Source organism: Cricetulus griseus (assembly GCF_003668045.3).
Source record: "Cricetulus griseus strain 17A/GY chromosome 1 unlocalized genomic scaffold, alternate assembly CriGri-PICRH-1.0 chr1_0, whole genome shotgun sequence".
Classification (NCBI taxonomy): domain Eukaryota; kingdom Metazoa; phylum Chordata; class Mammalia; order Rodentia; family Cricetidae; genus Cricetulus; species Cricetulus griseus.
The window spans coordinates 196,193,081-196,213,881 of NW_023276806.1; the positions used below are offsets into that span (position 1 = coordinate 196,193,081).

The 20,801-nt window shown below is 44.2% G+C and overlaps 1 protein-coding gene and 1 pseudogene across 1 annotated transcript in view; both read left to right on the forward strand.

The window, feature by feature from the left end:
• Positions 1-576: 576 nt before the first annotated feature.
• Positions 577-887, forward strand: LOC107978896 (annotated as a pseudogene).
• A 16,157-nt stretch (positions 888-17,044) lies between these two features.
• Podxl (podocalyxin like) overlaps positions 17,045-20,801 on the forward strand; it is a 140,558-nt gene continuing 136,801 nt past the window's right edge. Inside the window, exon 1 of the mRNA XM_027391298.2 lies at positions 17,045-17,263. Coding sequence (XP_027247099.1) covers positions 17,045-17,263 — 219 coding nt within the window. The remainder of the gene's footprint in view (positions 17,264-20,801) is intronic.

Sequence of the window (20,801 nt, forward strand, 5' to 3'; positions counted from 1 at the left end):
GATTGATATCAATGTATTGAACTTTGACCTGAGAAATCTTAAGATCCTTCACACCACGAAAAAAATCTTATCTTTTACATTTAATTACAATAAATACTCTGAGCTTTGTAACTTGCTTGGGTTTTTTTTTTTTTTTTCAGCTCTTTCCCACTCTGGAAAAGTATGCTGGGTTCATCATCCTTGAGTCCAGTTTTGGAGACTGTGGTGGTTTAAAAAAAAATGGCCCCCAAAGAAAGTGACACTATTTCAAGGTATGACTTTTTTGAAGTAGGTGTGGCCATGTTGGAGGGAGTGTGTCACTGTGGGCATGAACCTTGAGGTCTCTTTTGTTCAAGCTTCCCTTAGTGTGATACTCAGACCATTTCCTGTTGTCTGCAAGATGTAGGGCTCTCAGCTACTTCTCCAGCACCATGTCTACCTGCACGCTACCATGTCCCACCATTATGATAATGGACTGAATTTCTGAACCCTAAGTCACCCTAATTAAATGTTTTCCTTTATAAGAATTGCCATTGTCTTTATGCCATCTTGGTGCCTGTGGAGATTTGCTGGGAACAGGACTTCTAAAACACAAATATGTCTGGAAGGTTGTGGTGCAAGGCCATTTTTGCTGGCTATAAGCAAGGTTTCCAGACCCAGAGAGAGCACACAGTTCTTCTTAAAATTGAAGGTGTTTATGCCTGAGATGAAACTGAATTCTACTTGGGCAAGAGATGCACTTATGTATAAAAAGAAAAAGCAAAAACAGTGACACCTGGAGGCAAACCAAACAAAACCAGAGTGCTCTGGGGAAAAGTGGCATGGTCCATGCCAAATTCCAAAGTAACCTTCCTGCAAAGGCTACTGGACACAGAACCCATGTGATGCTGTAGCCTTCCCGGATTTAAACTAATGAAAAGTAAATAAATAAAAGTGGGTGAAAAAAGAGTTGCCATGGTCATGATATCACTCCACAACAACAGAAACCCTAACTAAGACAGAGGTCAAAGGAAAAACAAGGAGGAGCCCAACAGATGGAGGCTCCTGAGCCCATCAGGAGATAGTAATGGCTTTTGATTTGAACATCTGAAGACTGTCCTCTGTTCTAGCTTCTCCTGGCTTCTTCCTGTCTATGGCTCATACTGCTAATAACCTGCCTCTCCTTCCTGCTCCGTCTCAGGGCCAGTCAGGAATTTCCTTTCTTCCTTCCATCTGGAAGTTTTACAAATAAAACCACTGATGTGCTCTTGTGGTCTTCCAGACAGGCCAGCTGGAGAGGTATCCTATCTGCCATACCAATGTCCCCACTGAGCTCTATCTTAGAGGCCAGGTCAGTCCTCATGTCAGCTCTTTAGTGGCACAGTGGCAGTTAGAGAAAAGATAAGATGGGAGGCAGGCACTGGCCAAACCTCTCAGGGTAAAAAGACCCCAAAGAAAAGTGACCAGTTCCCTTCTTGGCTAAAAGCTGGAAATGTCCCTGGTCCTGTCCCAGATGGAGGTGAGAAATGCTGGAAGTATTTGGAGGCTCTGATCCCTGGTCTGGCTTCTAAGTGACTTTGGAGTTACCTCTTCAGACAGAGAGTGAACATAGCAGCAGTAATGGTCCATTAAGGAAAATGTCTTTCTGGTCAAGAGAACAGAATCTCAGGCCTGGGCAGAGACCTAATATTTCAGTTGGGCAATAACCAACTGTCACCACATCTAGGAAGGCAGGCTCACCTTAAACTATACTAAAAAGATAGGCAGAATAGCCTATGCCTTTAATGAAACACTTTTTTTTGTTGTTTTTCTATATAGCCCTGGCTGTCCCTATACTGGAACTCACTCTGTAGACCAGGCTGGCCTTTACCTCAGAGATCCACCCACCTCTGCCTCCCAAGTTCTGGGATTAAAAGTGTCTGCCACCACACCCAGCCAAAAGCAAAATTATAATAAAAGGATATGCAAGCCAATATCCTTCATACACACAGTTTCAGAAGTCTTAAATATACTGATATGTTATCAAAGGCATAATAATTGAAGTATCATAATCAAACTGCTTTATTCTAGACATTGGAGAATAGCCCAACGATTCAAAATAAGTCAGTACAACTCACTGAGACAGAAGATTGAACGACACCAACAGGAGCAGGAAAGCATGTAACAAAATTCACCATCTAAACTCACAGTGAGGCAGGGAAGTGACTTCCTGGGTAGAGGCACCTGCTGCCAAGCCTGATGACCTGAGTTCAATCCCCAGGACTCTCAGGGTGGAAGGGGAGAACTGACTCCTGCAAGTTGTCCTCAACAGGCATACCGTGATGTGTGTGTCCACACACATGAACACACAAATAAGAAATGTAATGTTAACAAAATGAAACTCTCAACAAATTAAGAATAGTAAGGAACTTTCTCAAGGTGAGAAATGGCATTGTTAAAACCCCACAGCAGCAGAATCATAGCTAGTAATCTTAATGGTCAAACACTTTGTTACATCATATTTAGTGGCCAAAAAGAATATTTCCCACATCCACTGGGAATAGAGCAAGGATGCCCATGTTCCACACACGATGCATCCCACTGGACATGCTAACCACTATAGAACCAAAAGATATTTGAAACATACAGATTGGAAAAAGAGGGCTGGAGACAGCTCCGAAATAGAGTGCTTTCCTAGCCTGCAAGAGCCAGGCTGAGGTTGTAGGTGGTTGTGAGCTGCCATGGGAGTGCTGGGGAGAAATCCTGGTTATTTTTTCATTTTGTTTTGTTTGTTTGTAAAGCAGATTGGATAAAATAAATGACCATCCTTAATTAACAATATGATTACTTGTACAAAAACAACACCAAAAATCTATAAGAGATTTTTAAAAAGTGAGTTTGTCAAGGGACCATGGCACAAAGTCAGTGTACAAAATTATTTTATTTCTATAATATACCTATTAAAATTTTTTATCTATATATATGCATATATGGTAAATTGATTTTGCCAAAAAGACAATGGTAATTTGTTAAACAGAAAACGGTCCTTTCAAGAAATGGAATAAAGTGACATCCGTATACAGAAAGAAAATGGGCTACAATCCGTACCTTGTTCTATATACAAAAACTAGCTCAAAAATGAAGAAAAGACTTAACTGTAAAGCTAACACCATAAAACTTCTAGAAGAAAACAGAAGAGAAAAACATGAAGGCCTGAGGCAACCGTTCCTTAGCAACCAAGTGACAAGCCTGAGAGAAAACAGCAAGTTAGACTTTATCAAAATTTAATTTTTTTTTTTTTGCTTCATGAAAGATACGATTAAGAGAGTGAAAATGCATGCTACATGCTGGGAGAAAATATTTGCGAATCATTGACAAAAGATTGCCATCTCGAACACACAAACACCTCTCAAAATTCATCAATAACCAAACAAGTTCCCAGGACTGCAGATTAAGGCTCTACACTTCCTGAGGCCCCGACTTCAGTCTCTAGTGCCCAGACTGAGAGGCTTACAGCTGCCTGTAATCCAAAGGGGATCTGATGTCCTCTTCTGACCTCCACAGGCACCTACATGCATACACACACACACACACACACACACACACACACACACACACACACACACACCCTTTTCTAAGGGTTTTTTTTAAGATAGTGACTCTCATTCTGTGACCAGGCTGTCTTAGAACTCACTATGTAGCCTGCTCTGGCCTCAAGTTTGCAATCCTCCTGCTCCCCATCCCAAGTTGTTGGCATTAGAGGCATGAGCCAGCATGTCCAGCTCCTTATTTTTCTTCTTTATTTGTGTGAATGGTGTTTTGCTCACATGTGCATCTGTGTGCCATCACATGTACATGTGTAACATGACTGGTGTAGCGGAGGTCAGAAGAGGGCATTGATTCCCTGGAACTGAGTTCACAGACAGCTGTGAACTGCCATGTGGGTGCTGGGGATCAAACCGAGTCCTCTGCAAGAACAACAACTGCTCTTAACCACTGAGCAATCTCTCCAGCCCCAAACACATACACACAACACATTATATTTACATATACAAGGGCATAACATACAAAATCTGGCCTGGGAATGGCAGCTCACACCTGCAATCCAGTACTCAGGAGGCAGAGGCAGGGAGATTGCCCAAAGTCTAGTGTAGACATGGCATGGACCTGTAACCCCAACTATTTGCGAGGAGGAGACAGGAAGATCACTGAGCCCAGGAGCTGAAGGCCAGCCATGGCAACACCGTCTGCTGTAATGCAATACTTGAAGTGCAATAACTTATAAACAAAGAGATTATTTATCTCTCCATGGCTGGTGGAGTAATGATCCCACTAAACCCCACTTTTCAAGGTCCCACTACCTCTTAGCCTTGGGGCCAAGCTTCCAAAGTGTGAGCCTCTAAGAAACAAACCACATGTAAACTACAGCAAAAACAATAAAAGACGATTTCCAGGACTTAGGAAAAGGTCTGACTTCTGAGAGGCTCAGGGAAATTTGGAAGTGGAGAAATCTATTCTACCTTTGGATTGTAGTGGTGGCTACACCACCGTTCACACTGTCAAACCTCAAAACAACAAACTGAAAAGGATTAATCTTACTCTATGTTCATCAACACCTTATTTTTATAATAGAAACGATGAGCATGGTACTAGCCATTTCAAAATATGCCCAGCTTTGTTCACAATAGAGAAACACTGACTACACTGTCCTGAGATGCCATGTCTCACCTGCCAGACTGGCAAAAGGCCCCAAAGTATGACAGTATACCCTATTGGACAGCCCGTGGAGAAGTGATACACTCATATATTGCTAATGAGAACACAAAACTGTGCACCCCTATGGAGGCAATTTTGTCAATAATCAAATTATGATGCATTTATCCTTTAACTCTGAAATAAGTATTCTAGACATCTCAAAAAGACATTAGTTAAAATATAAAATGACATAAACACAATTCTGTTCACTGTGGCACTCTTAGTAATAAAAAGCCTGGAAGCAAGCCAGCTGTCCATCATCAGAGAACTGATTGTATCATCTACAATGCATTTACAAATAGACTATGCAGCCACAAAAAGGCACAATCCAGCCTACATTGCTAAATGAATAAGGAATGGTAGGGGGAAAGCTGGTTTGGTGTGTGTCTCATTTTCTTTTCTGTTGCTGTGATGAAATACCTAGACAAAAGCAACTGGAGAGAGATGGGGCTTGTTCATCTCACAATTCCAGGTTATAGTCCATCATTACAGTGAAGTCAAGGCAGCAAGATGAGAGCCTGAAGCAGTCACATTGCATCCACAGTTAAAAAGCAGAGAGAAAGAGAAAAATGAATGCATGCTGGTGTTCAGGTCAACTGCTCCATCTCTACAGTCCAGGAGCAGCTGTCCAGGAATGGTCTCACCTACATTGATTAGCATAATCAAGATCACACACACACACACACACACACACACACACACACACACACACACACACACACACACACACAGCATGCCCAGAAGCCCATCTCCATGGTGTTTCTAGATTCTGTCAAGTTGACAGTTAACACTAACTCTTACAGTATGTCAACATTTTATTTATCTAAAGTAAGAGAGAGTGTGAACTTAATTACACTTTTACCTATGCTAACAATAAAATAATAGAAAGACAAAGCATAAAAGCATTTCAATTATTTCCCGTAAAGAGAGAAAGCAAATAGGGCTGGAGAAAAAGGCAGGTTTTGTGGAATGTGGATTGCTATGTAAATAGTTTACACAGTATTCATATATAGTAAAATTTGGTTTATATATATAAATTTTGTTTATATATATATATATATATATATGTATATATATATATATATGCCTATTTAATGTATGTGTCTTAGTTACTGTCCTATTGCTGTGAAGAACACCTTGACCAAGACATCCTTATAAAAGAGAGGAGATAATTGGCTTGCTTCCAGTTTCAGAGGATTGTTCCATTTTACCATCATGGTGTGGAGAGTGGAAGGCAGGCATGGTGCTGGAGAAGTAGCTGAGAGCTTCCCAACCAATTGGAAGGTAGCAGGCAGCGAGAGAGACGCACGTGAGATTTTGGAAACTCAAAACCCAACCCCAATGACATACCTCCTCCAACAAGACCACACCTCCTAATCCTTTCCAAACAGTTCACATCTGGGAACTAAGCATGCAAACATATGAGCCTTTGAGAGTGGGGAGACCTCATTCAAATCACCACAATATGTGTTATGATTTAAATGTGAAATGTCTCCACAGGTCCATGTGTTTGAACATTTAATCTCCAGATGATGGTGCTGTCTGGGCTGTGGAGCTTTTAGGGAGTGTCTCCTGGCTGAAGGAAGTGGGCTATTGGGGCCGGGTGGATCTTCTGCTTGCCATCCCGTTGAAATGTAAGCAAGCAAGTCGCCATACACTCCCGCCACCAAAGAGCCACCTCTGCCATGCCTTCCCCATCATGGTGGACTATGTACACTCAACTGCGAACTAGAATAGACACCCCACTTCTGTTGCTTCCTGTCAATTATTTTATCACAGCAATGAGCTAATGAGTCCACATGGCCATAGAGTTGGCAACATAAACACAAATTATCAGAGTGAATTAACTGAACATCCCTAGTTGCTGAATGAATAAAAGGCAAGAAAACCCTAAATAAGTGTACACGCACACTATGGGGAAATCAAAGGAGAGTCGCCGTAGGGGTCAGAAACCAGGATTGGGTGTGGTAGACAAGAGAGCATGAAGTAAAAGCCTGTAACTTTACATTCCAATGGAGAAATACCACGATGATCTTGAAGTTCATCATTCTCTTTAAATGCATGTTTTATGGCTCTGCTTATTGAAAAGACTTTTAAAAAATAAAAACAGTAACTAATCCAGAAACAAGTTGGCCCACAGCACATGGATTAAGGTATTCTTCAAGCACTATTGGTCCATGCCTGGGAGATCTGCTCTCTGAGAGTCTCTGGACAACCAGGTGACTCCCACAAGGTGTCCTCTAACCTCCACGTGCCCACTGTGGCACTCTCCATGCCCCACAAAATAATAAATAAATAAAAATGTAATCAAAGAAACCAGGACTACTCGTATTCCTGATTTGACTGATTCCAAGTCAAAGCAGGATACGTCATGAAATGGAGGCAACATCTTTTCACAGGCAAAAAAAAAATCTCAAGCAGGCTCAGACACCAACTCAAGGACAATGCTGGGCAAATGTGAATGGTTTAAGCAGAAATAAGGCTGGTCATTACAAGGACACAACCAACATTTTGCTCTTTGATTCGCTGGTCACTGTGGAAGACATCAGAGAACAAAACTACCAAAGTGAAAGAATTAAGCACTCATCTTGTCTCACTATAGTTTCAAGTAGGCAAGCAGGAGAAGTTTCTCCCTGTCAAGGTATCCCTGCTAATGAATGAAGAAAGAACAATAGAATCCCAGTATCACCACATTTTCAAAACCCCTGATGAATGAACACATCAAAGTAATAATGACTAATGCTAGCTAATATCATAAAAAGGAAAGGAAAGGAGAGCAGACAGTGGGAGCTTCCTGATAGCAGTATGCAAAATAACCCATCAGATGCTCTTAAAAAGACATCTTAATCAAATCAAGCCTAGGACTAACTGCTCGTTTACAGGTAACGGAGGAAATGGAAGCGTGCTCACTGATACAGTGTGGGACCAGCAAAGTACAGGCAGCAGGAAACCAGGCTACAACCAGCAGTCACACACAAAGCAGAACTGGAGGGGAGACTGGGCAGGAAGGGACATGTTAGTGACTTGCAACTCATGGATCTTCATCAGACCATGGTTCAAATGAAGGAAGTGTGAAGGCAAAGGAAACAAAGAATCAGAATTGGCAACATTTTAGGCAGAATAGTGCATGGTATGTTTTTAAAACTGAATTTTAGATATGCCATCTGAAATATTGCTTTTGACTAAGGTCAATGGGAAACGGGATTACAGGATGCCCTGTTCTTCAAAATAATCTGGAAGGAGAGAAACAGGAATGATGGTATCAATGAGACAAGATTAGTCATGTTGGATCTAAGTATGGTCTCCTTGGGAGTTTGTAATAGTTTTAAAGAGAAAAAGAAAGACACGCTCAATTGATCCATAAAGACTCAGTAAGAACAAAGGGGCTGGAGAAATGGCTGTCAGCATAACTTGATGGGCCAGCATAAGGACATGAATTTGTTCCCCAACACTCGTAAAAAAGCCAGGTACAGTGAGGTGCACCTGTGATCCTGGCACTGGGAAGTGGCGACAAAGGATCTCTGGGGCTTGATAGCCAGCTGATCTAGCCAAATCAATGAGTCCCAATTCAGTGAGAGACCCTGTCTCAAAAGGTAAAGTGGAGAACAGTTAGGAAAAATACCTAACATTGACCCCTGGCCTCTACACATACATACAATATATATGAGCACGCACACACCTGCATGTCTGTGCATACACACATACAAATGAAAGAAAGAAACCTAGAACAAGCAGGAAAATTAGAGTGCATAGTGGGATATAGTAAGACATGCTTGTCACCCCACTTGGGAGGCAGAAGCAGGATACTGAATTAAAGACAGCATAGACACTCAGCAAGACCAAAAAAAAAAAAGAAAGAAAGGAAGAAAGAAAGAAAGGAAGGAAGGAAGGAAGGAAGGAAGGAAGGAAGGAAGGAAGGAAGGAAGGAAGAATCACCGTTGAAGTAGGCATGGTAGTTTCCATATGTAAGTCCAACCCTGAGGGAGCTGAAGGAGTGTGTTTGACGCCAGTTCAAGGTTAGGCTACATAGTATACTCAAGACAAACCTAGGATACAGAGTGAAATGTCTCAAACTGCTGCACTGCACAGGGTGTGACCTCAAACACCTTTAATCCCAGCACTCACGAGACAGGTGGATCTCTATGAGTTCAAGGTCAGCCTGGTCTACATAGAGAGTTCCTGGACATCCAAGGCTACATAAAGAGACCCTGTCGCAAACAAAAAAAAGAAAAGAAAAACTAACAGATAAAAGTGGCTGCACAAAAAAAAATGAAAGTGTATGCACACCCAAATAAGCCGGTCATTTGTATAATTAGTATAATCAATGTACATAAACGGCCTGAGCCAAGTAAAAGTCAAGTGCTATCAGATTGCACTTTCAATAGAATATATGTGCTGCTTTCAAGGTACATAAATATCAAAATAAAGTTAAAAATGAGGTACACAAATATCAAAATAAAGTTAAAATAAGGTTACATAAATATCACAAGGGCATGGATTAAAAATAGGTATCTTGTAAATGTTTGCCAAAGAAAAGAAAAAAACCATTTTTTGATGAGTGAGACATCAAAATCAGGCCAGTAGCAACTTCAGGAGAGTGGCCAAGGAAGGGGATTTGAGAGGGGGTATACCCAGGAGTATGCTTAGGGGTCTCCCTCTCTTTCCTGGGTGGTGGTGGACACTCAAAGCTCTTTTTAGACTCTCTACCTTCCAGTAGGGCTTGGAATTTTTAGCTTCACTTTTTTTTTTTTAACTTCTTACTCTGAGATCATAACTCATCCACAGGAAGTTGTAAACAGCAGAATACCCCCCCTTCACCCTTGACTCAGTCTTCCCTGAGATCCTCTTACATAAAGGTGGTTCATATTAAAATAAGGACGGCGGTGTTGCTCCAAGTCAGTGGGAGGGTCTCCATCGACTTACCAAGTGTGTAGATTCCTGTCACTGCCACAAACAGAACCGTTCCACAACCTCATGACTTTCCCTGGCACTACAGCCACAGAATGACACATGTCCCCCATTGCGTGCCCCTGACAACTATTACTTTTCCTCCCAGTGCTATAGCTTGTCGCCCTAAACTCTAATACACAACTATCATGTAACACGCGACCTTTTGAGACCAACATTTGTGCCTCGAGGTCACCCAAGTTGTTTTCACATACAAACCATTCTTTACTGTTTCTGAGTAGCTGGTCATAGACTGTGGGTTTATCCACTGAGCTGTTGTAGAGTGTTCTGGCTGTTTGTGGTTTTCGGCAATTACAAACAAAGCCAATATGGGGAGTCACATAGAGAGCCTGTATACACATCCTTTTTCTAGATTTTCTAGGATATAATTGTGTTAGATTATATAGATTACTTTTCGATCTTTTTCTGAGTAATCCTACCAATTCACTTTCCCAATAACAATACCTGAGAGCTAGTTTTCGCACATCCTGGGCAGCATTTAGTATTTTGGCTGTTGCTATTGTTTATTTTAACTGATCTCACGGCTGTGTAATGACGCGGTCTCAGTTGCATCTCCCTGACAGCTAGCAATGCTGAACATTTTTCCAGGCACTTACTTATTATCTGCAGTCATCTGTGATGAGTGTCATTCCCTGTCTTTTGCCTGTTTTCTTGTTTGTTTCTTGCTGTAGTTGAAAGTTCTTAATATAATCTGTAGATGACTTCTCTGTCAGAGATATGGTTTTCAGACGTTATTCTCCCAATCTATAGCTTGTCTCTTCATTCTCTTCATGGGGTCTTATACGGTGCCGAAGGTTTATTTTATTTGGATGCTGTTTGGTTTATCAGTTTTTACTCCTTTTGTAAATATTGGGCTATGTGTGTTGTGTGTGAGAACTCTTCTCAAAGTCCTACATCTCAATGTCTCATAATTTTTAAAAATCACTTTGTCCTAATGAACTCACTAATAAAAATCATCACATGGCTGGTTTATAGAAGCCACTTACTCACCCAATCCTCAACTCTCTGCCCTCAGGGAGCCTCTGTACAGATGGAATATGGCCATAGACGCCATGGATCTTTGTATACACTTTCACCATCAGTTACATGTGTAGAGATCCTAGCCTATGACATATGCATGTTTATATGCCAACCGCTGTAAGTGTAGGTGTGAGTAACATTTAGAAAGAGACCAAGAAACGATGACACTGGGTTGTGAGGATGAGCAGAACGAAGGCAAACAGACACGTGAGTCAGGAGAGAGAATCTAAAGCTAAGTATCTTCCTGGTTTCAACTCTGTCTTGTTTTCTTTTTTTAAGTGAAAAAGTCCATAAACAGTTTTATGATTTCATGCTTTCCATTAAAATCTGTAATCTATTTTAGGTTTAATGAAATTATTACCAAAATATCCTGGTTGCCAGTTTTTAAAAATGTATTCAACCAATTTTTACAAATTGCAGCTGAAAAATACGTCTGTACTCATATACACATATATGTATGTAAATGTAGGGTTAGACCTTACTTCGATAAAATACTGTTGTGCTTGGCTATGTATAGAGACAGATTGAAAAAACTTCTCCTCTCCATTAAGCTCAATTTACATAAACTACAAATTGGACCCAGACATGAAGTGAAGTTTTTACTCACCATATGCCATGCCTGTGCCACTTTAAATTTTATTCCTTTCTTGACTGTCACCTGAGACCCACATGGGAGACTTGACTCTGCATGCGGCTGCCTCATGGGATACTTGAGGTCCTCAGGTAACTCAAGACTACTCCATCACTCTCCTCTTCGCCCCTGCCAAGCTAAAAGAGATCCACTGTCTATTTGTACCATTGGAGATCCACAATGTCCTCTTGGCTGCATCTTGCCCAGCCAGGAATGCCACTTATTCCTTCTTCTTCCCACATTAGTTCTCTGCCTCCACACTCCACTGGCACATGAGAGTCCTTGTCTCACTATGGAGCACTCCTCAACATTCACCATGGATACCCTCATGGATGTCCTCTCTACCCACAAATGTGTCTAGAATATCCATGAATATCAAGCAGAGCAAAGTATATTAAAAGTCAGCCATGAGCCGGGAGAGCACAGAGCTCAGTGTAGAACCCCAAGCAGTGGGAGTGAGGGGGTGTCTGGAATGTTTTGACTATGAATCCATTCACAAGTCAGTGTGGAGAAAAAAATCTTACAGAACAAGTCAAACTTCATTAAATATCTTCGGCTAGTGATATTTAGGAACTACTTTGGGTAGTTGATCATCCGAATTTAGTTCACCGTACTAGCTCTGACTATCCTGGAAATCACTCTGTAGACCAAGCTGGCCTCGAACTCAGAGATTCACCCACCTCTATCTCCTGAGTGCTGGGATTAAAGGCACAACCATGCCTTGGCTCAATAAGAGTTCCTGATGTTGTGTAAATACTTCCATGATTGGACCCCACTGAATTCTACTGCTCAGGTAATTTTCAAGGGAAGTTTAAACACCATGCAATTCTTTATATGACAGAGCCAAGACACTGGGTTCTGACTTCACATCAGTTGCAGATAGGATAAATGTAAAAACTCCTGCATGGGGACCACCCAAGTCCACTCTGAACACAGGTTATACAGACTAACCATACTGGAAGATAGAAGGTCAAACAACCATGGCCTCTACTCTCTAAGATCTTACAATCTGGTGTCAGGAGAGAAGAGCTGTCTATCATGTCAGAGACGATAGAGGATGTCTTCATAATACTTGGAAGTCTACCTTCCACAGGAAAGATAGTAGGGGAATGACCTGGATAATTAAAAATAGAAGATGACATCATGGCCAGGCCAAGATTTTGGCTGAGTCTTATAGGATGACTGATGATGTTTGGATGGGTGGATGGACAGATGGACAGACATGCTGATGGATGGATGGATAGATAGATAGATAGATAGATAGATAGATAGATAGATAGATAGATAGATAGATATGTGTTGTGGTGTGTGGATGGATGGATGGATGGATGGATGGATGGATGGGTGGAGTGTGTGCATTCATGCATTTGTGTGGGAGGAGGGGTGGATGGGTGGACAGATGAACAAATGGTAGAACAGAAGGTATCTGAAGCAGAATGCTCTCACAAGTCCCACAAAGAGGGAGTTACCCCTCTCCCTACTGTGCCCAGAGCTCCATTGAGTTGCCCTTCAACAATAAGTGGAAAACATATGGAAATGGCAGCCACCTAGCTGACACACATGGAACCCCATCTTCCTAGAACTTAAAGTCATAAGTTACTGATACCTCAGAGAAAGGTAGTTTCATAAGGGAAACACAGACTTGAGGGTAAGACCAACTCAAGTTATTGCTAGAGTAACCTCAAGCCACTCCTTCTCTGTAAGCTCCAGCTTTAGTGTGACAAACAGACTGATATTGGGACCAAACGCAGAGGATTGTTGTAGAGAATAAATAAATAATGTGCACACAGTGCCTGGAAGATAAGATGCACTTTACAAGAAATAACTCTTGCTAGTCAATATCTGTGCACACCTCTCGATATAGTCCGTGGTTGCCTCTGCTTCACTCCTTCCTACATCCTTGCACTTCCATCTGGGATGCATTTCTTCTGTCTCAGGAATTGTCTTCGGATGCCAGTTCACTTTCAGGTAGTCTGTGGTGTGGTTGATGTCATTGTTTGTGTTCTGCCAGCAATTGAACCCAGGGCCTCACACGCTATGCAAGTGCTCACTGCCAGGGTGCCCTCCCAGCCCATCACTCTGCTCTGAAGGGAATCTTCAGTGTAAGGGTCTAGAAAGACAATGGTTTTCCTTTATCACTTAGAAGATGTCACCACATGGGCGTGACTTTCAGCATCTCTGTTGAGAGTTAGCTGATGACCTCCTCACTGTTTGTTTAAAAGTTGTGTGTATTTTCCTCTCAGAGTACTCTTAGTATTTTTTTGTTTGATCATTCCAAAAGTCTGATTTAATGCTGGCTCAGCCATGACCTTAGTACTTCAAAAACTCTTCCTTTCCCCCCCAAATCAGTCCCCTTTTTCCTCCACTGTACTCTATAATTCCTTTGCTTATACATACATCTAAATACACAGGCACACATATGTAAGACACAGAGACAGACAGACAGACAGACAGACAGACAGACAGACAGACAGACAGACACACACACACACACACACACACACACACACACACACACACACATACACACACGACTCTAAGCTCACCAAGAACAGCCATCCCTATCTGTTTTGTTCACTGATCTCTCTCCAGGCCTAGAACAGTCTCTGGTCCCAGAATAGGACTGCTTGAAACCTCCACTGACTATTCTACCACTCTTGTTTTTCCAAGCAGTATCTGCCCATCCCACCTTTCATCTGGGCACTCAGAACACACTGACACTCAACTAATGTGGGCCTAATTAACCCACACTAGTTAGCGTTATTAATTAACTCCAGGAGCTGCTATGGGCCTGGCTTATGTCTGCTCCTATGGACACAGACACCCCTTCTCCCTGCACCTTCCCTGCTGGTCTCCTCTGGGCACAGAAATCAAGTCAGGGAAACATGAACTTCTCTTGGACCCTGAAAGACTGAGATTGAGCAGAACGGAAACTCTAGGTCAAATAAATCTGTGGAAATGCAATAAAAATAAATCTGCAGACACAATAAATCAGAAGCTCAGTGTGGGTCAAATGGCTTCCTGATGTCAAAATGTAAATGTTAACCCAAAACGTCATGCTTCTGCTCTCTGCGGCCCATTTCACGGCTATTATTTCACATTATCTTCAAAACAGCTCGAAGATACAAATCGTCTCCATCTTAGAAGACGCAAAGCTGATACTTAGGGGAAAGAAAAGATGCAAGCAATGCCAAGGAACCACACGGCAAGGCCAGATCAGAAGTCACAAGTTCTAGAACAGGGTTTCCTACTGGGCTATCTAAGGGTCCCCATGCAGGGTGTTCAGGGCCACAGCAGAGATGTGGTATATCTTCCTAATACATCAATTCTAGGCCAAGGTTCACATAAATAAAAAAGAACTATTTTCCTATGAAAGCAAATTATTATTTTGAGGTTTTTGTTTTTTTTTTAATAAAGTGTCACCCTGTAACTCAGGATGACCTCAAACTTAATATTCTGCTACCTCAACCCCCTAAGCACTAGGATCACAGACATATATGGCTATGGGTAGCCACAAATACGAAGTTTTAGGGTGTTGGGGAGCAGGAGGTGTGCAGGAGGGTGCATCCACAGCTCATGTGTGGAGGCCAGAGCACAACTTTCCGGAGTTGGTCCCCTTATTCACCGTGGGTACCAGGGATCCCACTCAGGTGTTTAGGCTGATGCAGCAAGCACTTTACCTGCTAGGCCATCTCAACAGCCCTAGTGTAATTTTTATACAAAGTACAGTCCACAGTATTTGTGTGAATTGTTAAGATAAGAAAATTTGGGGGCTGGAGAGATGGCTCAACAATTAAGAGCACTTTCGGCTCTTGCAAAGGACTCAGGTTCAGTTCCCAGCACCCACAGTGTGGATGACAGCCATCTCTAACTCCAGTTCCAGGGAATCCAATGCCTTCTTCTGGCCTTCAAGGGCACAGACATACATGCAGGCGCAACATCCATACATGTAAAATAAATGACTAAACCTTTTTTTTTTTTTTTTTTTTTTTTGGTTTTTCAAGACAGGGTTTCTCCGTGTAGCTTTGGAACCTGTCCTAGCACTTGCTCTGTAGACCAGGCTGGCCTCAAACTCAGAGAGAGATCCGCCTGCCTCTGCCTCTGCCTCTGCCTCCTGAGTGCTGGGATTAAAGGTGCCACCAATGCCCAGCCGACTAAACCTTTTGTAATAAGCTAAAATTTGCCTGAAGACTGGCAAGAGCCATCTTAGAAATCTGTGCCACGGGGCTGGAGAGATGGCTCAGAGGTTAAGAGCACTGACTGTTCTTCCAGAGGTCCTGAGTTCAATTCCCAGCAACCACTTGGTGGCTCATAACCATCTGTAATGAGACCTGGTGCCCTCTTCTGGCCAGTGGGCATACATGTAGGCAGAACACTGTATACATAATAAATAAATAATTCTTAAAAAATAAAAAAAGAAAGAAAGAAATCTGTGCCACACTTCTACCCTGCAACCAGCCCTGAACAAAGCCTTTCATTTCCCCAAGCCTACTGTTCTCACCTGTAAAATGGGGATAGCAATGCCTTCCTGACAGGATCCCTATCATGAAGACTAAATGGAGTTCCAGAAAAGAAGCCCTAAACAGAGCCTGACATGGGAGGACGGGTATGAAAACACTCATGTTTTTAAATCGCCAATCCTGTTGGAAGGTTTTTAAAACATATGGAAACCAAGTAGCAATCATTTCATTATGGTCCCCACACTCCTAGAGTGTCCAATTTAAAGTTTCACTTGAGAAGCAAGAGCTGGAAACAATTTATAGGATTGACATTGAGCAAATGATTAGAGATTAAAGAGCAGCATGATTGAAGAAACTTGAGATTTTTGTTTTAATGATTTTTCTGTGAGCTTGAGGAGGAAAGGGTTGAAAGGGACTTAAAAACAGTCTTCACCAGCTGGAGAGATGTCTTAGTGGATGACGAGATTACTAATGAAGCATGAGGGCCCGAGTTCAGATTCCAAACACCCACATAAAAGCTGGACATAGTGTTACACGCTCGGAACCCCACTGCGCCCGAAGGTCCATCTGCAAGCTCCAGGTTCAGTGAGCTACTGTCTCAAAGAATAAGATGGAGAGACACAGAGGAAGATACCAAAGCTGAGCTCTGGCTTCCATCTACACATGCACAGGTCAACCCGCCTGTGCACACACATGTACACACATGCCATGCACATGAGTTCACACACACAGGCTCATGCATGCATACGCACATGCACGAGTGCACACACACACACACACACACACACACACACACACACACCACATACACAACTTCACAAGGGTTAGGGAAATAACTCAGAGCTAGACTGCTGGCTTAGCATATGCAGAGCCCTGTGTTCAGTCCCAAGTACTGACAGAGAGAGAGAGAGAGAGAGAGAGAGAGAGAGAGAGAGAGAGAGAGAGAGAGAGAGGAAGGAAAGGGGCGAGAGGAAGAGAGAAAAAGAAAAAATGGAGAGAGAAGAAAAGGGAAGGGAGAAAGGCTCGGCTATCATATTCCCACCAGAGGTGGAAAGGCACACCACCCTGACCTCAACTGAGAGGACCAAGGAGAATCAGGAATCAGAAGCCCCGCTTGGCTTTTAGGCTCTCGGAACCACCTAAGGAAAATAAACCCACTTCCCTACAGATTTTCTAAAATCTTCATTATGGACTCTTGGCTGGGGACAAGCTGGCCTCTAAGCAGGAAGCATGAACACCCACACAGTGAGGGAGTTGGTGCACCGGAGTCAAAATGTCCCACAATGTCCCCTCGTTGGCCCTGCCTGGTCACCCACAGTCTTATGAGCCTTTGTTAAAAGGTTCCCACCTGCAGGATGTGGAGCCATTAACGGTTTTCAGCATGACACTCACTCTGCAAGTGCCTGGCATCCAGCAGAAGGCTCAGGAAAGCACAGAACAAACCTGTGTTGAACCCACGGCCAGAGAAAGGCAGAGGCGCTGCCTGGCTGAGGTAGGGTACCAGGACCAGGCTGGCAGCCATGAAGGTGCTCAGCATGACCCATGCAGGAGAAGCTCAGAACCAATGTCATCATTGCCCATCATCTGTCCATCTGTCCGTTGTCATCCTATGTCCCCCACCACTCGCCTCCGATTCCTCAAGCAGCGGTTCCTTGAAGGGAAGGCTGTGTCCTGTTAATGATTTTATCCCCATGTCCCCACATAACACCTGGTCCACAGTCAGGAATGTACAACACACACCAGCTCTCAGATCCCGCTAAATGTGGGGCCGCTCTCACCAACAGCAGCAATCAAGGCTTGTGCTTAGAGCTATGAGCTGAGGCTCCCTGGGGAACTGCTTCGAGCTGCTGGCTCCCAACCTGAACTTCAGGTTCTCTCACTGGATTGCCACCACCCAGTCCCTCCACCCGCTCTCCTACCTACACCAAGTCCCAGTCCCATAGGCTCACTTTTCCCCTAGCCCCTTCATCAAGGGATGACCTCCTCCTACCCCTGACTCCTTCCCTCTCCCTGGCCACGCCCGCCTGTTCCTCTGTTCGCTCTCCCCACTCTGCGCTACCTCCTGCCTTGTTCTGGTTTCCTCTTCCCTGAATCTGTCTTGCAATACACAACCAGGCTGCTCCTCTATCATCTGGCTCTATCCTGTTTTACCCCTCTGTTCAGCCCCACATCTGGAGCCACAGCTGGTTCTCATCAGGATGGTAAAGCTTGACTCTTCCCGGAGCCTAAAATATTACAGCAATTCAAGAGAGAGGGGAGGGTGTTAGTACATAGTAAGAACTCAAAAAGATACATGCATGCAGGTTCAACCAAGGAGAGTGTGGATGAATGTTGCTGAGTAAATGTTTTAGCAATGGCGGCACTAGGCAGTAGAAAGCTTAAAAGTAAATAGAACAAAACACCCCTGCGTTCTCAGCCCAGAATATTCTGAGGCGTGGTACGTGTCTCAGATCTGAGTAAATATTACATTCGGTCCTTGTCTTCTGAGGAGGGGAATCCTGGGAAGACCTAGCTATCGCCTCTGGGAAGCAGGAGCAACTTGCAAAACTCAGGATAGAGCTAGCTATAGTTTCTGGTGGGCAAAGAGCAACAGTGTCAAACAGCCAACCCTGCTCCCTCACCTGAGGCTCCTTAAAAACTTCTCTAAGCAAAAGAGGAGAAACCCAAGCTTTATCGGTTATTATTCTCAAAACCCTGGGCCAAGCCCTTATGGTCAGTGCATACCTCATAGAGCATAGTCCTGCAAGCCCCCCACCCCCCCCCCGGGTGCTAAGCTGAAGGGACAATCACCAGGACCAAAGGCCACAGGAGTTAGTGGAGTGCACATGACTGGGCTTCTAGGCATTGGTGTGGGGGGCAGGGGCTGGGAAGAGACTTTGAGTGAAGAAGGAGGGGCATGAAGAGACAGTGGTAGGGGAGAGGACAGTCCTGCTGGTATGGCCAATGGTTTGGAGAGGTCAAGGCTTGGGTCCTTCTTCGAGGCCTGCCTGAGTGTGTTCTTGCTATTGTCGCCACCTGAGTTCAGAAGTAGGCTCTAGAGGACGCAGGCAGGTGGCTCCCTGATGGCTCACCTGAGCCTCATCCATAGCCACTGTCTCTGGACAGGGCTTCAGTGGGACACCAAAGCCCTGTGGGCAGTTCGGGGAGTCTGGCCATTATGTAATGTCCTCCAGGACAGCTCCCCTTCAACCTCTGCCCCTGGAAGGAAATCAGCATCTGTGCCCAGGCCTGACTGTCAGGGTGGCCCTGCCACACCAGGCTCTTAAGAATTCACTGCACAGTGCGCAGGTCATTAAGACATTCTCAGCCGGCCTGATGAACACCACACACACACACTGCTCACTGAGGTGGCTTTCCTGGCCCATCCCAGGCCTGTGGCCAGGAAGCGTAGGGGAAAGTCTGAGATGTGAGGTGCCACTGCCCCCTGCTGGTACCCTCAAGAATCGTCTAAGCTGGTATCAAAGATAAAATGGACCAGGCTAGAAGGTTACTGTTCCCTTCCTCCACTCACTTTTCAACAGGGAATAAATACACAGGCTTGGTATCTTCAACTGGAACCATGGAACTAGATGTCCCTAAAGGAGTTGACATCTCACAAAAAGGGGACAGACAGGCAGCAGAGGAGATGCAGGGAACAGGAGAGAGAAGGGACCCTTCCTTACTTGAAGAAAGAATATAGTGACACTCTCCATGTCTGTTTCAGCCTTCAAAGGGCACAGAGTGTGTTCATAGTCACTGGCATCACACCTCACCAAAAGAACCCTGAAGGCAAGGCAGGACAGGGCAGGGCAGGGCAGGGCAGGGCAGGGGTAGGCCCTTCCATTGCACCAGTGAGAATATGGAAGACTACAGAATCTGTGTTGTCCCCTTTCCCTCCCAACAAAAACAGGTGCACAGCCAGACTCTGAAGAAATCACAGGGCTCTGACACATGCCACTTTGTGTTTCTAATGGGCCCTAGAATATCCACAACACTAGACCTTGTCCTTGTCCTGTCTTCCTGGGGCCAGCACTGGGTTCTACTTGTCACCTGGTGAAGGGGTCACGTGGTCTGAAAGAAGCCATGTTTGGCACTGGCCTGCGATTCTGACCTTCAGAATCAGATGGAAGATTACGTTGCAGAGCCCTGAGAAAACAGCAGCCTCTGCGAACACAGAGGTCACTCCCAGTGGAGCAGCGAGCCACGTCCAAGGTTCTCGCCTCTGGGACGGCCCCGAATGTCATGTGTCATGTGTGCTTCCTGCTGCTTCCCCACAGATGACCAACAGAGCTACCAGCAGCAGAAGACAGAGGCATTTTGACGAAGTCAAGGGGATGCCCTGTCCACTATAACCTGGACCGCCTCTTCCACTAAGAAACCGTCACTCTCTTCCTCTTTGTCTCTGATTCTCTCCTGGACAGCTTCTTCAACCTTCCATTCTGCCTCTCTCCCACCCTGCTTGGTTTGGTCTGATTGTCTCCCTCCCTGCTCTAGCCAAATGTCCTCTTCCTCTGCAGTCCCTCCCTAGGCTACAGCACGACTAAACCAATTGAACAGAAATGAACCCATCTCTCATCCCTGTCTCTCCATCACTCAGAGGCAATAGCAAAACGTCTCCTCTGCCCTGGGCCAGGGAACAGGTGACAAGTGGGTGGCTTGTTCTTCATCTGGATTCCTTTTGAATGTCAGAGGGAAGAATATTTACTCATACAGAAATGGGGCTTGTCAGGGCCTGTGACTGTTCCCACTGCTCTCTCAAAAAGATGAGTGGAGGAAGACCCCTGTGAGTCCTATGGCAGTCAGTGTCCCCTGACATCATATGCACCCAAGTTGGGGCTCCAACTGAACGATGTCACCATCTAACTACCTGAGAGGAAAATGAAGCCATCTTAGTCCATCCCTAGGGGACCATGACAGCCTGGTATGGGCTAAGTCCATCTCAAAAATGCTCTCCGAAAGAGGTATCACCTCTTGGGGACCTAGGGTCATTGCTCACCACCCCAGAGATCTATGGTCCCAGGACAGGTTAAGACTGGGTGACCCCTGACCTC